At 40.7% G+C, this 18,561-nt stretch overlaps 1 protein-coding gene across 8 annotated transcripts in view; it reads left to right on the top strand.

Moving 5' to 3' along the window:
* The window catches only part of GRAMD1C (GRAM domain containing 1C), a 51,907-nt gene that overhangs the window by 17,311 nt on the left and 16,035 nt on the right, over positions 1-18,561 (top strand). For 5 of the 8 annotated variants that reach the window (XR_014854375.1, XM_085071056.1, XM_085071048.1 and 2 more), the window contains exons 3-9: positions 538-622; positions 3,257-3,360; positions 5,078-5,173; positions 6,349-6,429; positions 12,803-12,921; positions 14,132-14,252; positions 18,064-18,223. Coding sequence is in view for 7 of the 8 variants with exons in the window: in XM_085071056.1 (XP_084927182.1) it covers positions 538-622; positions 3,257-3,360; positions 5,078-5,173; positions 6,349-6,429; positions 12,803-12,921; positions 14,132-14,252; positions 18,064-18,223 (766 nt within the window). In the remaining variant the exon portion in view is untranslated. Of the gene's footprint in view, positions 1-537; positions 623-3,256; positions 3,361-5,077; positions 5,174-6,348; positions 6,430-11,186; positions 11,612-12,753; positions 12,922-14,131; positions 14,253-18,063; positions 18,224-18,561 lie in introns of those variants that run through there. The other 3 variants (XM_085071085.1, XM_085071107.1, XM_085071096.1) reach the window with 3 other exon arrangements.

Below are 18,561 nucleotides of genomic sequence, written 5' to 3'. Positions count from 1 at the left end.
CTGCTGCTGCTACTTGTGCTTACTGGAGGGAAATACTACCTTTATTCCTACAGGTCTAATTACAGCAACTGGTGAAAAATCCAGTGCATTGTAGTATTCCTGAAGTGGTACTCCAAGTAGACATTGATGTTCCAGGTTGTGTCTTTGTGTCTAGCTAGTGCCTCCATGAGGGCTTGATTTTCTCTGTCACCTCTGTGTTGTGGCCTTGCTACTGCTACACTTAGTCTGTGCTGGAATATTTAGTCCCAGAAGGGCTCTCATCTACTCATGGGTGGAGCAGGTTGCCATCATTGCAGTGTCATGCCTCGTGATTGGCATCTGGCCTGATACAGGGAATAGTGTGGCCCATGCCAAATAAATACTCTTACATAAGCAAGCATAAAGTTACAGTGATGATCACATTTAGATACCACCTATTCTTTATTGCTCTTCTGAGGTTCGTTTGTTCTCCAAGATAAAATTACACATCCAGTATGAAGACAGTTGATAGCTGAAAATAAATCTGTTTGCATAACCTTTTACTGTTCTTTGTTGCAGCTCTCAAGTTCCACTTACAAATATAGGAGTGAAGAATTCAAGAGACAGTTTTCTCATCTGCCAGACTCAGAGAAACTCATAGTAGGTAAGAAGCAATCACAGCAAAAGTCCTTGTCTTCTGGTTGATGACTTCAAATTGCAGTCATGTCAAAGCATTTTAGGTTTTTTATGGCAAATTCTAGCTGCAGCTGGTAACTTCCTATTCTCCTGTCTTTGAGCTACCATCAGGTACCTTCAAGGAAAGCCAGGTCCATACTCTTCTCTACTGTGTGCTTTGTGAAAAGATAAGGAATGTTGTTTCTGTGCCCCTGTTAACTAGGTAGATCATCCTTAGCAAAAACTTTCTCCTTCCTGAAAAGGAAGGCACCTTGATTAATGTGACTCCTGGGACTGAGTGACACGGTGGGTGGTTGTAATTTAAAAGACTATTTCTCAGATGAATGGGAGAGGAAGAAAGCATGTGTCAGAGAATATCAAACTATGGTGCATAACTTTTCTCAACACTGAAATGTTCCTTTTGAGCTCCAATTCTGTTTCACTCCACTGCAGAATCCAAAGAAGGCAAGCATGTAACCCTACCTCCTTTGCATACACCTTTCATGCACCTTATTCACTCCTTTGTCACCTGCCAGTGTTGTATTTGTGTAACAAATACACAGTATATTTTCATACAAAAGTGGCATTGTGACTGTTTAAAGTTCATCTCCTGTTTTATGCAGCTTTTCAGGAAGTGAACATTGAGAGGCTGTCAGTGTATGCTTGCAGTGTGCAAGCAACAGCTCTGAAGCAGCTAAATCCGTGTGTCTTTTTCCAGCTTCAGGAGGCAGTTATCCTCTGAAATACCTTCTGCATTTTCAAAATACTTCAGTAGGAAAGCAAAACAGAAGGATATTACTTCAAAGCATTGTTTTGATGTTTCTCCTTACACTTGATTGATACAGAAAGCCATGGAGCAGACTCTGAAGCACAGTTTCAAAGAAGACTGCCTAGGATTTAGAGAAAGATTTAGTAATGGGTTAACCTCAATCTGTTCCTTCAGAAGCAAAACCCCTACTTTTATATAATTTTTTTTTACCCTATAAAAAACAATGCTTCCTTTAAAGGACTTTTTGCATCCTCCAAGCAAAGAGCTCTTCCTTTGCTTGGTGCAGAGAAACTTGGTACAGGCTTTACAGTGCTCCATGAAGCCATTACTGGCTGCTGTTCATTAAAAGAATTGTTACTGCTTCTGTTCTTAACTCAGCTGTTAAAAAGAAGCAACTATTCCACTGTAATGAGCACAGTATGTAAAGATTATATGAAATACTGTTTTCCTAAAATGAATTACTTAGACTGTCTAAATGGGAGCTTAAAGGAGTGCCACTATAATTGGCCTGAAAATGTTGTTTTCAAGCAACATACTAAGTTAGTGGTTTTGAAAACATAGAAATGCTAATCTCTTCCTTTTGTTTTGATATTCTCTTTTGTGTACGTAGGTAGGAGTGGCGTTGCTCATCACTTGCCCAATGATGACCTCTAAAGGTCTGAATCCCTCTCTTGAAAACATAGAAATCAGATGCAAACTTCTTAGTAATGCTTTCCTCCAGTCCTTAACCTCAAACTCCTGTTGCCTTCCTCTCTCAGCATTTTGGTATCTGACTTTTCTTTAAACATGCACTTACAACTTATTTGTTTAGATTTAAATTTATGTAATTCTGTTTGTAGTTATGTCTCCAAGAGCTTGTACGCATGCCTCTTTCTTGTTACAAGAAACTTTATTTCCACTTGATTATTTGAGGGAGAAAACACTAGAGAATTAAAAAAGTTGTAATAAAAGCTTCTGTAAATACAGATATAGCTTGATACAAAGCTATTTGATACCTCTAAGGGTAAAATCACTAATATATTGCATGAATACATATATTCTGGGTATTTTCTATACATTAGGTAGACTTCTTTAGGTCTGAGCTTCCAAAAGAGGTCTAAATTATCTAGCAGCTGTACTTTTGAAAATTCCTTTTGTTTGAATCTTCAGGCTCTGAAATTGTGAAAGCTCTCTGAGAGTTTTTTTAAAAAGTGCAACCAAATACTCTGTTCTTGTTCTTAATTAGCAGGTATCTGAGAAAGGGTGATTGCATTTGAGAGGAAATCTGTTTCTCAGGAGGGATGTTTCAGTCAGAGACAGTATTATAAAAATGATAGCTAACTTCTGGAAATACCCCCTGCCTGAAGAGCTGGATAGCTTCAAGCTGCCAGTTAGTGTCTCACTCTGCAGATAGTTTTAGCTAGTGATAGGATCTGCCTAGTGGAAAACTATTATCTTACTAACATATGAGCTACTGTTATGTAGGAGTTGGCAGTATAATCAGTCGTACTATGAAATGTTTGTATATTGTGTTGTTTAGGTGCTTTGAAGTTTGACTAATGAATACATCTCCCATGTACTCTGGTCTTGCCTGACACCTTTTCTCTGAGCACATGAGATAATGCACAGGGGGTTGATACATGGAGTGCTGTCCTCACATGTTTGTACCATGTACCATCAACTCTGGCTTTGGGCTGCTCCCAGAACAATGGTCTGGATGCAAGCCAGTAGAAGTCTGCCTTCACAGACTTCATTAGAGTGAAAGAAATGTTTTTTTATTATATTGTAATACCCCATTAAATTTGAGTTAACAGGTTTGGGTCAACTGTGCTGCAGTCAGTGGGTGAGTAACTTGCTCTTGCTCTCTGTACACAGATTACGCCTGTGCACTGCAGAAGGATATCCTGCTGCAAGGACGCTTGTATCTCTCTGAAAACTGGCTCTGTTTCCACAGCAACATTTTCCGATGGGAGACCACAGTAAGATCTCTTAGCTCACTTGAATCCCACCTTTTCTTTGTCCTGTCAGGATATGGGATTAGAGTCCCTCAAACCAATCTTATCCTGTCAATCTCATACCAGTAACTCTGGGTTGTGAAGAAAGAACCTGCATGCCTGAGTGGAAATGCAGATCTGTGCCCTGTAAAATGAGAATAGCAATGGAGGCATCTGAATGCTGAAGTAGGCCTGCTCAGTCAGTCATTCAGCATAGGAATTTTATGAATTATGCTAAAGCTGGCTTTTTACATTCCTGGATGAAAATTTGCCTTTCCTTACCATACAGAGTTGCCCTGTAAAGGAATATAACACATTAATCTTCTACTGTAAGACCTGGGGCATGACATGATACATGGTGTTGCCCTGTTGAAGAAGTCTCCAGCAGTGACCCTTACTTAGCCTCATATGTAAATATCAGCATCTAAGAACAGCTGAAGGGAACTGATAAATGACTTCTGCAAGGTCTCTTTATTGTGGTCTGTGGCTTTTGAACAGTATGAGTAAAGGTACATATTTGTGATACATTGGCCCTTTATTACTGTCAGATTAGGTTAATGACTTAAAACTTCTCATTCAAACTGAATGCTTCTGGTGTAGTACTTGCATGAAGCAGCGAATGAGAAAGGGAAGATAACCTAGCTAATAGGGGATGGACATGTCAGAATGTTCTGTGAGCTGTGAGATTGCTTATACCTTAAGTAAGTCTCTTACACCTGAGTGCTCTGAAATGCACAGGACAAACAACAAATAGCTTGTGTATTTAAGACAGAGAGGGGCTGTAGAAATACTTAGCTGAAAACCAAGATTACTTTCATCAAATGGATTTGAAAAATAAACCCTTTGAAATTACACCCTTGAATATATAAACTGTTCAAAGACTGATTGGGGTTTTTTTTTAGCCAAAACAGCATACATCCTGGTAACCTGTTCCTGCCTGTCTAGCAGAGTGGTATCTTCAGCTATACCTTAAGGCAATCTGAGCTCATCAGCTACAACGGTAGAGCCAAGTTTGGGACCTCATTAGCAGGCTGTGTTGTTGCAAAGAGAGAGGGAGTAAGTTGAGAACCTTCTGCTCACACAGGAAAAAATAAGATAGAGCTGTATGTTCCTCCTTTCTCTAAGCTGAATGGTAACACAGCCTTATATTCAAGAGAAGAGGGGGTAGGCTGGATGGAAATAACTTGTTGCAGCCAGCCAGACCACGTTATTCTAACAGAAACATTTCAGCTACTAATATGAGTCAAACGTGCCTAGGCAGGAAGAATTTCTTGCAATGACTAGAATGCAAATAGAACTTTGCAAATGGACGATATTGTAAACTTCTGTGAGATAACACAGTCTATCTGATCTCTCTCATCTCTGTCCTGCGTTATATGTAGTATTCTGATTGGGATTGGCTTTCAGATCTGTGATCTGTATTTGTTTGGGATTGTGGTGTGTGGCTGGAGGAGTGGAAGAAAAGAAGAACCTAGCCCTAATGTGAAAGAAGGGGACATAACTCTTAAGCCACCTCAGCTTCTACTTTTAAATGCTTGCTGTTAAGGCTAGCACGTGGAGACAGTAGCTGCCTTTGTGATCTCATCTGAATTGCATCCCAGGGTTTGGGGTTAGTTTGAGTTCCTCTTGCATGTTCTGTAACTTCTAAATTTGTACTCACAAGTTACTTTTAATATGTCTTATTAAATGTGTTTCTGCTTAGATTTCTATTGCTTTGAAGGATATCACTTTCATGACAAAGGAGAAGACTGCTCGTCTCATTCCAAATGCCATACAAATAGCAACAAAAGGAGAGAAGGTGAAAATCTGTGTTTGAATATGTTCTTGCTGAATTACAAAGTCCAGAACACAGCACTTGTTCTAGTCTGTATTTGCATAAGTAACTTGCCTGTCAAATGTTTAAATGTGATTTGAATTAGAAGACAGGCTTTGGTTTGGTCCCTGTGCATATTGGCTTGGTAATTCAACTCCAGTTTGACTGCAGAATCTCCTGGTGGTGTTGATGCTGTATCCAGAAAGTAAGAGTTTTCACCTTACTTATGCAAAGGAAATCTATTTGGAAACTAAAATTCAAGGCATGAATTCAGAAAGTGTATTCTTCATACTGGAAAAGTCACTGGATTTCAAGTGCTCCTGGAAGAAAACTACTGAAAACAAAAGGACTGTGATGTCATGGGTTTTGAGTCATGGAGAAATTTACCCCAGAACATGTGCTGGGAACTGAAGTTTTTGAGTGTGTATTTGAAAAACTGAATAGCATGATGCAAAGCCTTCTTATGTGCAGCACACTTTGTGATTAGTTCTATAAATGCCTTGAAAATAATAATTCTTGGCAAAGAATAGAAAATAGCTTTCCACAGTGAACCTGGAGCTGTTCTTTGTGAAGGAGCTGTGATTCCTTGTATATGGCTGTTCCCTTTCAATTTATCCAGTATTAACTTTCATCAACAAGGAAGATAGATGTCTTTGCTAAAAAATACCCCAACTTTCCAATGGGAAAGATTTTAATGCAGCAAATGATGCATATAATTTCATCTCCTATTTTAATTATTTTCACATTATCGTGTGTGAAACGTTAGTAAAAGCCATATGTAGCAGAAGAATGGAAATAGCTGCAGCCTGTAAGAAACAGACACACGTATTTCTGATTTGTTCAACCTCCTATTTGCAAGTGGGGGAAAAACTGAAGTGTGTAATTAGTTGGGAAGGAGTTCTTCCTTTATGCCAAGGGAAGTTACATGACTAGAACAACAAGTGTCTTTATATACTGTGTGGACATTGGGGAACATACTCTTACTCTCTGAAAGTGACACAAAGTGTGGAACCTGAGGAATATGACCCCAGGTTTGTTGAATGAGAAAGAAGGCATGCTGTTACTGATAACCTTGGCATATTCAAGATACAAGGAAGCATTCTGGGATTCTTGAAAATAGCTACATGTGAGCTTATTTTTTACCTTGTGTTTTTCTGCAGTTTTTCTTCACGTCATTCAGTGCAAGAGACAGAAGCTACCTCAGTATCTTCCGTTTGTGGCAGAATGTGTTGCTGGATAAGGTAAGCTTGTCTGCATCAGTACCTGTGGTTAAGCAACCAAATAATCTTTTTCTAATGTAGACTGATGTCTTTGGAGAATAAGAGACTTGAAGTTAGCTTTTCGTCTCCGACTTGGAATTCTAATCTGATGTTCTGCTTTGGTTCCTTGTACTTTAGATCACAGATGAAATTCTCATCCTTTCCTTCTCAGACTGCCACCTACAATTCTGCTGTTGAAGGAGCATTTTGTCTTTGCATATAGGTTGCATGCTTCTCTTCACTACCAGCTCAAGCATATGTTACTAAATTGACATGCATTTGCTTTACATTTTCTATGCCTAATTTGTGATTAAAAAGGCAAGAGGTTTTCTTAGTGAAAACTTTCAAGGAAAAAGGCCAAAACTCTTTGTCAGATAAGTTGGCTGAACCTTTGCCAGCCAACTCATTACAACTTTGCTGACCTTGAATAAATGCAATAAAGGCAGGGTGTATGATATGGAAGTGTGTTTTGGCAACTTCTGCTGGTTAGCTTAATTTATATTGCAATTTGTGGATACTTAGGATAATCTTTGTACTAAAAATGGACTGATGCTTTTGCAGAACATCATTGTAAGAAAGACAGTTTTTATAAACCAATTCCTTCCTGTTTATGACTCTCATTGTTTAAATATTTTAACACAGTTGCAATTACACACTGAAATATCCATATATAATGCTACAATGATCCCCAAAGGCTTAAAACTGTTCTGCTACTTATACATATTAGCAACACTTTTTTTTTTTATTAGATGAATTTTAGGGCAGCATAGAGGCACCTTTTGTCAAAACAAAAGCTGAAAATAAAGGAAAGTGCTATTTAAGGCAAAATCAGTGTTTCTTGCAAATATCTTGTCCCTCAAATCAAATACTATTTAATTGTAACATCATAACCATCTTGTCTTGAATCCAGGCACAATGTACTATGTCACCTTTTGACTGGAACGTGCAACTGCAAGTAACCTTGCTTTCTTTCATTGTGCAACATTTGTCCAGAATGGTGATTCTGTTATTCAGTTGGTTAGTTTGTGGTGCTGGAGGGTCAATGCATGGACATTCAAGTATACAAACCTATTCTAGGGCTGGAACAGAGGTAACAAGCTTTATGCTGTTCATTATTAGTTTTTCTTGTGTGTTTCTACTCTGAGACACCAAACTGAGTGGCATATTAGGAACAATTTTTCACTTTAGAGCAGTAGCTAAAGGATAGATTAGAAAGCAGGAGGCATGGAGTGCATGCAAGATGAGATGAATTAAGCCAGCAGGTTTTAGGGACCAGTGCATTTGAGCAGCTTGGGAACTATCCTTATTATTTCTATCAATTCTTGCTGTTAGCTTGCTTGCATCCTCGCTGAAGTATGTTAAAAGATAAATCTGTTACAAGAATTTCTGCTTGGAACTTTTAGTTATAAAATGGGGCACTGTCATGGGGTGTATATAGGGCTTTGTAATGTAGTATGTTTGGGACTATTACTGAAACAGGATTTTTGTTAGGTTGAGCTCCTACTTCTGCAATGTAGTAATGACTTCTGATTCTCTGCTAGAATGTGTTTGAGTCACCTGTCAGCCTTCTTTATAATATTCTTTACTGTGGAGTTGAAAGTAGAAACTGAAGTTGCTAGAGCTGAACCCACTGACTCCACTGCAATGACAGCTCTCTACTGAACTATTACTAAAAGAGAGCCCTTGGTGTATTCAAGCAGTTTTGCTGTTTTTCCCTACTACCCCATGCCAGGGAGAGCATACATTTGGAAAATATCTCATATACCTGAGGCACTGGCATGGTGTGCAGTGTCCTTAGTATGTGAAGCTTGGTGTTCTTGGCTTCAGTGATCGAAGAGATGCCATAAGAATTTGTAAGGCTTTTGACAAAAAACAAATCTCACTCTGGAACCAGTTCAAAAAAGGAGTTGTTTTTAATGTTTCCTCTGCAAATAGCTAAATGTTTTAAACCTTGTGAATAGCTTGGAGCTATTCTGGAATTCTGGAGCATGTCTGCTAGACCTAGAGATGACATCCAACTGTTAAATTATGAAATAAAGTAATTCTGTTGTCGTCAGAAGTATAACTCTGACTGTAGGTGTCACAGTGCTGGTTTGCGCCACCTGATGGTGAATAATCCCTAATTTTCAGGATTTGGAAACAGGGGACTGGAATTCCATTTGCTTCAAATCGTCTATTCAGTGGTAATTTTCAGTCACTGGGCTCTTCAACACTTCCTGGGCATAGATTTCATGCTATAAGGTCTCACCTCTGAAGAGTGACCTGCCTGCTTTACCTGATATACCTTAAGCTTTCACCACCTGCAGAACTTCTCGATGGGGTCAGCCTCATACCCTTTCCCAGATCTCCATCTGGTGGCCGTTCTGCCTTGTACCTCCTGAGTATTGCATGTCCTAGATGGCTGAACAAGTAGTCCTTTGAGAAGTCTGTCTTTCTATTACAAGTGACTTGCACTGTGCAAGAAAACCAGTAAATGGTTACATGCTATTCTGTGCCTAAACTTACTTCATCCATCAAGATGCTCTCCCCCAGCTTTACACCACTGTTCTGACAGGACTTGTGGTCCCCTTTAGCTGAGTTGTAATTCTCTACCTCATAACATCTTCAAACCTTGCTCAGAATGCACTACAGTGTGTTTGGTGCCCTTCAATTTCAGTTCTTCTGTGAATCAGTGGGTACTTTCCTCTTAAGATGGGCCTTTCTTAGGCTTTTTATTATTTAAATGTCCATGTAAAGACTTTTTTCTTTGAAAGAAAATTCCACTTTTTTTTCCATCCCTGTTGCAAAATATGTGCAGAGGGAATCTTGTAGGCTTTTACCTTGCCATTGTTTTTTAAATGATCCAGCATCATGGAAAATAAGGAATCATTAATGCAGGTCTGGAAGAGACATGACACCGGTCTTGATAAAACAGATAGCTGCTTCCACATCCACTGCAGCTTTCAATAATACATCAGTTTATAAAATCAGCCAAAAATCCTGTTTTGCAGTGGGCTTTCCAGATTGGTACAAGAAGTTTATTCATGGCTGTTATTGATAATAAGAATAGTGCCATTTACAGTTCTGCTTTATCTTCCTAAACCTTATGGGTGTCAAATATCCCTCAAGTTTAAGGGAGAAGGAACAAATTAAAATGTAATTAGGCAGGTCATTCAAATCCCAAACAAACACAGCGCTCCTTATTTCTAATGGAACAAGATCTTAACTTAATCGGTCTCAATTCCCATGAGTCCTCTTCCTTAGAGTTGGATTTATTTTCCTATTGTTCTTATGCTTTGCTGGGTAGAGATTTACACCTGTCTCCGGAGACATTGTGGCAGGTAAGTCTAGAGGTGTGAGAAGGGACCAGAATTTCTGACCAGCTGGGTTTATTGTGGCAAACACCTACCAGGACAGCAATTCTGCCTTCCCCAGCAATTTCTCAGGGAAAGCTGTGAAAATGGAGATGTTTATTTGCACCTCTGCATACAACAAGACTAATTTTAGAGATGAAAGAGAGCTTGGTTTGATTCTGAGCTTCATGTTTGGGCAATTAGAGGGAGAGTTTGCTGTTTCCCTCTCCTGTTCTGCTAACAATCTGAGTTTTGTATCAAGAATTGCCTGGCCAGGAGTGTGGTGTGTGGTGGGGGTTGTCTCTTGAGTTAACCTGTATGTCATGTCTTGTTCTTCTTTCTGCATTTGTCCATAGGGGGTAAAAATCAGCAGCTCTGCTTCTCTCAGTGGTATTCTGTAGTATTGCTTGTGCCATGTCACTGCTTTGTCTGGTGTGAAGCAAAGTACTGATGTTTTATACTCTGGTTGAAAAGACAGAAGTGTATCCTAGCTGCTGCGTGTAGCCTTTGATTTTGTATACAAAGAGAACTGAGGAAGAACCCAGTGTAGACCATCACCTTGAATGGGCAAAGTAATTCATGTTTAGATTTAGCCTTTCAAGCTTCAGAGCTTCTCTAAGCCATCCTCTCAGGAGCAGAAGTCTGACCCAGAAAATTTATGCCCTTCTTTGCTTTCAGAACTGACCCTTTCTGATACAATAAAGCAAGTCTCGTTTGATCTTGGCTTGTGACCATTAAGAACTTATTATATCTAGCTGAGCTAGGAATAATTGAGCAGAGTGCAAGAATCCTGTTTTAGAAGCAGAAGTCGGTAACATTGACTTTACAAAACAACAGGAAACAGCTTTATAGATTGCTTTATAGAAGCTGAAAAGCTTCTCTGCTTTCCTCAAACTATTGAGCTGACTTGTAAAAGGGCAGTCTGATTTTCCCATAGACAGAACATACCAGTGAATTTAATTAGCAACATTATCTCTGTTTCCATTTTGACTGGAAACCAAGGCATTGGCAATACTGGGCAACAAAATTGAAAATGGCTTTGTTTCTGTCCTTTGATTCCTGGTTAGAAGGTGTGCTAGCTAAAGATATACTTTGAAATTATGTAATGCCCGTCTCTGTTTTTTGGCCGCTTAATGAGAACAGCTGTAGGTAGTTGTTTGTGGTTATGAGTTTATTGCTCCAAAAGACAGCATGCCTAAGGAAAGTGAGGCCAGCAGTAAGTGGATGCACGTGGTTCAGCAGTGCACTGCTCTGTAGAACAGATCTCCGTGCAGAGGGAGGCTGGCATTGGCTGCTATGACCCTTGCTTTATAGCTGTGTGTTTTGTGTTTTAATGTTTACTTTGCCCTCGCTAGGATTAAATACCTTGAAACTGATCTCTGCCAATAGGGTGCTTGTGCCAGGTGCGTTGTGAGAAGCCCGAAACCGCGTCGTGCCGGAAAACACCCGAGGGAAAAGCCCTTCCTGGCGTCCCGAGTCGGGCCGTGCTTGCGGCCCCGGGGGGAGCGGCTGCCGTGCGGAGCGATGCGATGCGGCGCGGGGGTCCCGCAGCGGGGGCTCGGGGACAGCGGGATCCCGCGGGGCTCGGCGCGGCGGGGACAGCCGAGGTCGCCCCCGTGCCGCCCCGGGCCGGCGGCGGCAGCCGGAGAAAGCGCAGCCCCGGCGCGGCAGGGGGAGCAGCCCCGGCCGGGCCCCGCCGCCGCCGCCCAGCAGGAAGTGGGAGCGCGGCGGCGCCGGCGGCTCCCGGCGGGAGCGGGGCTGGCCCGGGAGCGGCGCTGCCCGGCGGGACGCGCCAGGTGGGTCGCGGAGCGGAGCGGGGAGCGGAGCGGGCGGTGAGTGAGTGGCGGCAGCCCGGGGGCAGCGCCGGGGCGGCTCGGGGCGCATTTACATCCTGCCCGTGGGTCAGCTCCGCAGGGTCTGTCTAAAATTGCGGCTACTGTAACACTCCACAGGTGAAGCAGGCGGGTGGAGAGGATCATTTAAAGGCCCTTTCAATAATGCATGGGTATTTAATGTCATCATTTCATGCAAATAGTAAGCACTGCTTGTGTTACCGCCTCATTAGCACAGTCCTGTTCCCTTGATCAATATGGATGGTGGCCGAGGCACATTTTCCAGTGTGGTGTCTCTTGTTTTAAGATCGCTAGTACTGCCCTCTGAGCTCTGTTGAATACCAAAACCTTTTCTTTCATATTTCATTTCTTCCTCTTTTTTTTTTTTTCCTTGCGCGCCTCCCCCCCCCCCCATCCATCCCTTTACAGCCGAGGTGGACTTTGAAACTCATTGCTTACTTTGCAGATATGAGTGTGTCACACTACTTTCACCTCCAAACATTCCTGACGATTTAAGAGAACTTAAATATGTCCTGGTAGCTGTGGGAATTCATGGAGCAGGACAGAGATATTTAGAGAAGGAGAAGACTTAGCTAGTGCAAGTCAAGGTAATCCTGAAGAAAAGCAACTATTTTTCACAATAGTGCTGGTGGTACAGAGTGGTACAGAGTGAGGACCTCCTGTCCCACCTTGGCAAAGTGGAGAATTGGCTGACCTAGACACCAGTGTAGTGACTGAGATACTAATCTCACAATTGTTGAAGTATTCTGTGCATCCTCAGGAAACAGGCAGGTATCTATTAAGCAGTTTGATCCTGAACAAAGAGGGCCTTACTGGTCTTACACTGTATCGAGTGAAATTCAAGAGGGAGGTACCTTGAAGGTAACTGTGAAAATGTTGATGACACATGAAGAAGTAAGTAATGGCTACAAGTGTATGTTTTCTTAAAATGACGATTTTTCTTGCACCTGGTGTTATTGGTTGAACAGCGATGGGTTGGGAGTATGGAGTAGACAGGAGTCCAGTTGCCCAAAATGCTGAAATCCAATCTTGGAACGTGATACCTAAATGCTTTCAGTCCTTGTCAGAATTGAGGTTAAAGGCTGTGGCGTAATTCAAACTTGTTGCTGTTTTACCTCCAGTGCCTCACTGTCCCATACCGTGGTTCTTGATGAGCTCGCTTTGTTTCAGAGGCTGACCAAGCAGGAATTCTGGCAACTGGTGCACCAGAGCTATGGCTCTGAGCTGGGCCTGAACAGCGAGGAGATGGAGAGCTTCCACTCATCGTCTGAGGACAACGGGCAGTCTCGGTAAGGAGAGGCTGTACAGCCTTTTGAAGCACCTGGGGAGAGGCAGTGTCTTCTTTCTTAACAACTCTGCTCCCAGAGAGCTGCTGTAGCCTCACCAGAAAGCTTAAGCCTGTAGTAAAAGGATGCAAAGACCTGAATTGCATGGGATGAATGTGCATAAAAACGTAACTGTGTGAATCTTATAAAACAGTAGCAGTGCAGCTAAGACCCCTTTGAAGAGGGAGATAGGAAGACCTTGTTCTCCCTGGATCTGCTTGGTGATCAGCACAGGGTAGCTTAAACAGCAGCTTTTTCACATGATGGTGCCTAGTCAGCACCTGTATGCTCTTCAACAGCTTGGAAGGTTTGACTAGAATGGAGCTATATTATGGTTCAGACACTTTTTTTTTCTCTCCTCTGCAGAGGCTAAAATACTTGTTTTGCCTTGTTCTGATATTTGAGATCTTAGCTTATTTTTATATTGTCTTCAGCTTGAATTAAGAAACAGGAATAATAATATTCTAATAAGCTGGAATAATTGTAATAATAATGTGGGTTTTTTGAAAGGGTTGCCTTAATTTTTCTGAACAAATGTGAACTGATTTATGACCTGCCAGTGTCAATCTAATAACAGCACTTTCCATATCTCTATGTAAATAAGCATGACTCTACAAAACTGAACAATGTAATTTATGTCTCTTCAGCCCTGTGTTATCTGAGTATGTTTGTGAGAAAAATGTCTTGAGTTCCTTGCAGGCTTCAAAAGATGTCCTATTATATATTTTCTGGTTGTCTTTTTTGTTTGGTTGGTTTTTGTTTGTTTTTGTTATGTTTTTGTTTTTTTCTTTTAAAAGTTACAACTTTGCAACTTTGGAATAAGGTATGCAGGAAAAAAATTCTGACACTTTCTTAAAACATTTTTTTTCTAAATTAGCTATAAGCTATATCTGTTTCTTTTTTTTTAATCTTCATTTTCCACAGCACTCACTTTGTCTTTGTTTCACCAGTGCTTGGTTTCATTAACCTCATGATCAGAAGCTGAATCTTCTGGGAGGTGGCTAGAATGAGGCAAATGGCTCAATATTAATGAGCTGGATGTGGGAAGAATGAGTTGGTAGTTTTTAGTGTTATCTGAACAGCCATGGTTTGAATGCAAAAATCACACGAGACGCTTTTTTGGATTTCTCAGTGCTTATATGTCCAAAGATATGTTCCTTTTTGCTTTGGACAGATCGAGCATTTGTGATGATTCTGGAGAAAGGGATGAAAAACTACCCAAAATGATTGGTTTAGTTCGTGAGCCCACACTTCAAACAGAAGGAGAGTCACTCAACAGGCACATGCTGCCAGGAGTAAGTGCTGACACAGCCTTTTCTTGCTTTTTGTAGCTGATGAGCTTATCTGCTTTACTGGTATATCTGTAAGGATAGGATGAATGGAGATGGTAACTTCTTTAGAAGTCTTTGAGAAGTCAAGAATGTTTCTTAAATTTGAAAATGAGCAAAATTTTGTATCACAGAATGCTGTTGATGTGAGCTTCAGCAATGTTCTGGTTGCTGCAATGCTCAGGTTTCAGCAATTGCTGCACAACCTGGCTAGAATGCTGAAGCTTATGCCCTGGTCTGTTTTTTGTTTTTCCTTTAAAAACAAACTTACCTGGTTTTTCTTACCCAGTTCCTGAGGAGACCATATTTGTTTTTTATCCAAGTGCTTTTTGAAAGTAATGCCTTTTTCACTTCCATTGCTTTCTTGCTTGAGCTCTTTGTCATTTGAAACAATTCCTCCTGTTATGTTATGGTATCTCCTATACATAGGGTTTATTAAAAGCTAGTTACATTTCATTGTTCTTGCTGTCCAAAGGCCTGTTAGTCTGCTGTTTGGAATATATGAAACCTTATTTTATTGAAATTTGTGGAAATGCTTCAGAGGGAAGGGGAAAACCCCCATGCTTGCTATAATAAGGATGAATTTTACCTTAATACCTTGGGTTAGTACAAATGAACAAGCATGAATGCCTCACTCATGTTCGAGTTGTATGAATTTGTGAATGTGTTTGGCTGGTGGGGATGGCAAGTGAATTAGTTGTCATATTTGAGATGAGCACAGTGTCTAGTACAGGTACTGTGACTCCTGAGTGCTGCTATAGTCCTGAAAAGTTGCAGGTATTTTCTCTTGATTATTAGATATCCCAAAGCTCTTGGAAAAGAAAATAAATACTAATGCTTTTTTTTTTTTTTTTAATAAACTTTGCTAGGACTGGGTACCTAATTGCTGGTTTTGCTTTGGAGAATTTGGGGAAGGAAGAAAGGAAATTATTTTAATAGCTTTCACTACCCTGTAAATCTTCTGGCTTTTGTCACTTGCTAAAACTGATCTGAAGGTGAAGTAGGATTTAAATAGTTTTGCCAAAATCTAAGTTAATGGCTAGAGACTTGTATCCAGCAAACAATATTGGTGTTTCTCAGATGTTAAAAGCTTAGTTAGTTAAGTGATGGGTATTCCTCATGGAAACCCTAACAGTATGAAACAGGATTTTTTGAGAGCTGTAAGGGAGGCCTGACAGGACTGGGGATGCTGCTGGAATTAGGGCTCTTTGAGATAACTAAAAATCTACGGGTTGCCTTGGTTTGGACTTGCAAGTCTTATTTGCACAAGAACAAGCCATTTAAAAATAATTGCTATGCCTGGAAAAGAAGCCACACCCAGAGGTGTCTCTTGCAGGTGCTAAATCTAATTGGGTGTCTTGCTGAGGAGGAATGCCTGGGGATTTGGTCTGTAAAAATGCCAGGATTCTCCCTTGGATAAACTACCTCTGAAAAGTCTTTTAATTATAGTGTAAAAGTGCAATCTTGATAAATGTGTAACTAAACTGTTTAGTTTCCTGTTTCAGGGTAGCTAAAATGCTCAAAAGATTTTGTTTAGCTATGTGTGTCACTTGGCATTTCTCAAGAGTATCCATGCTCTCTCCACAGCCCCAGGATTGCAGCATATTTTGTAGAACCACAAGGGCAATAGGAGGAGGCAGTAGTGCTTAGAGTGTATTTATCAGAAGCCATCACAGTGATGACACAAAGCACACTTAGCCACCTTCCAATGTCTGGAGGGAAACAGGCTTAAAGTGCCCTTTACTGCTCTGATAGACAAAGTCCCAAAGCTCCCTTACGAGGAAGAATTTGAGTAGTGGAGGGGTTGGGTATAGTATTTGGCCCATCTTGAAAAACACATTATTCGTGGCTGTCTGTAGTTGATTGAGGACCGTCTGTGTGGAATGCCAGTCAGGGCTCATTGCCTCTCAGTACATGTGAATTTGGGAACCACCTTATTGCCTGTATTTGCAGCCATCATCTTCCCTCTGCCTCTTGTAGGGAGGCCTTCTAGTCCCAGAGCTTGCCGTTCACAGGCTAAAATCCAAAAAAGCTTTGCCACAGAGCTTAGCAATACTGGACTAGCTCAGGACATAAATGTACAATAGGGAAGAAATTATATGTCTTTAATTCCAGCTGATCCAAGTCTTAAAATCTTTACTCTTTAGTGTAGAAAGAAAAAGAAAACAACTAACTCAAAACCAGCTCAAAACCCCATGAAACCTGTGTTCAACTCAGTTATTCCAAAATCCCCAGCTTGAATCTCTTCTTCCATTACTTCATGAAAAGCTTTTTTTTTGTAGGAGCTGTTGCTTCTGTCTTCTGACTTGAACCTGACTTTCCTGCTCTGCTCATGGCATAGTGGGCTGCTTTTATTCTGCTGGTGGGAATTCTACTTGTTCACTAAGATCTCTAACTGTTGTCAAAATGCTATTAGAGTTCCTTAGGTTTCTGCTGGATCAGTGTGTCAATTTTTAGGCTGTTCTATCACAACTAGCTCCTTTTTGATTTCCATCCATATTGGTATTTTGACCTTAATGTTGTTTCTGTCCTAGATCCTGTTGTGTGACTGAGTAGAATTTATATGGCAGCTCCTCTCAATAGGAGCATTTGTTGACTGATCTGTTTTTCTGATTTAGTCTTTCTTTTTAACTTTTTGACCTTGAAGGAGTATTTTTGTCTGCTTGTATTGCAGTCAAATTCATGCCTGTCTCTGTTTTCCAGCCACCTACCTCCTCCTAATGGCCCTTGGTTGCACAAAAAAAGTAACAGGTTTTTATTTTCAAAAAACCCAAGAAGTACAGGAAGTACATGACGACTGTTTGAGCAGCAGATGCTCTTGCTTTCTTGAGTCAGTGCTGAATAATCTTTAGGGATGCTGGTATTTCAGATGAATCAGAGCAATTATGATCATATTGACTATGGTCCATGCACTGCTCTTTGGGGGCTCTACTGCTCTTGATCCCAGGTGTTCCACTGGAGGCAGTGGGGCTTTGAGGAGAGGTTTGGAATGAAAACTGATTTGAAGCTGACAGCCAAGCTTTTTGGGTAGCATTTTGAGGTGTACAGACTTTGTCCATGCAGTTTCCCTGGAGATTTACTTCTTCAAGTGTGCAATGGCATATATGCTAAGCTGACAGTTCTTGTTTAAGGTTAAGAGCTCCATCATTGATTCAGTGGCTGATGCTCTGGGGGATTTCCTTCCTGCTTATATATTGGAGATAGCAAAGGATACTCTAGTGTCATGTCTGAGAAGTAACATTTGATAGGTAGGATGGCTCTAGACAGTATTTTAAAATGTCTTCTTTCAAAGGGTGATGGAGTTCTACAAAATAAGAACTTTTCAAATATGTAATTGGGATAATGTAATGTTACTGAAAGACGAAGGCCCTGCCTGTTTTGTTGTGCTTCCCCTCTGGATTGTTGGACCCATGCTAAACTGTTAGGAAAAAACTAACCTGATACATACAAAGTAGATCTGTGTTAGGTTAATGGATTTACAAATGCTGATGTTGCTGCAGGGAAAGGGACCAATCTGTGCAGATGGGTGCAAGGGGACTCTGGCATTTAAGGCAGCTATCGGTACCAGCAGTACATATAAATAAGTCTGTTCTTTGTTACCAGGGTTTAGTAAAATATTTAAATAAAGGGGAGAGAGGTTGGCTAGGGTAGAGGAACAGGGGAGAAATTAGTGCTTGACTGTGTGGTAATTGAGTAGATGGAACTTGTGGCTTCCTTTGTATGGCTTTTTAATGGTGTCTGATTACTGATATTTTTTTTCTTCCCTTGGTTGTTTCAGGTGGAGGAGTCCCCAAGTGAGAAGCAAATAAAGAGCCCTCTTCCATCTTCAGAAAGAAAACCTGCTAAGCTAGTTAGGAGCAGGTCTTTAGAAAAGTCCTTGGACCTTAATGAGAATGAAAATCTTCCAGAGAAGAGCAGTGCCTCAGATAGTGAAGAAGGTAAATATCTTAACAGTTGGGAGCTGTAAGACAACATGACTTTGGTGTTCCCTCTCACTTGTGGAGAAAGTTAGAGAACTTTCTGATCTTATGAAACTTGTTTGCTTCGTTTCACAGAATTGCAGCAAAACCATTTTTGTGTCTTGGTTTCTGGGGGAAAAGAAGTTGTTGGGTGTTTAAAATGAAAACAAACAAATCGTGGTTTTTCTTTTTTGGTGGGTAGAGAGTTGCTAACAGCTTAAACTAAAGAAAGTTCCTTGATGATGTGGTGGTGTGAGTTTCAAAGATGTTTCTTCCCTTTGTTTACACTTCTGGAAACTGAGGGGAAACATTTCAGA

Source organism: Lichenostomus cassidix, chromosome 1 (assembly GCF_008360975.1).
Source record: "Lichenostomus cassidix isolate B80296 chromosome 1, HeHo_3.0, whole genome shotgun sequence".
NCBI classification, from domain to species: Eukaryota; Metazoa; Chordata; class Aves; order Passeriformes; family Meliphagidae; genus Lichenostomus; species Lichenostomus cassidix.
This window is presented reverse-complemented; position numbering and strand designations above follow the sequence as displayed.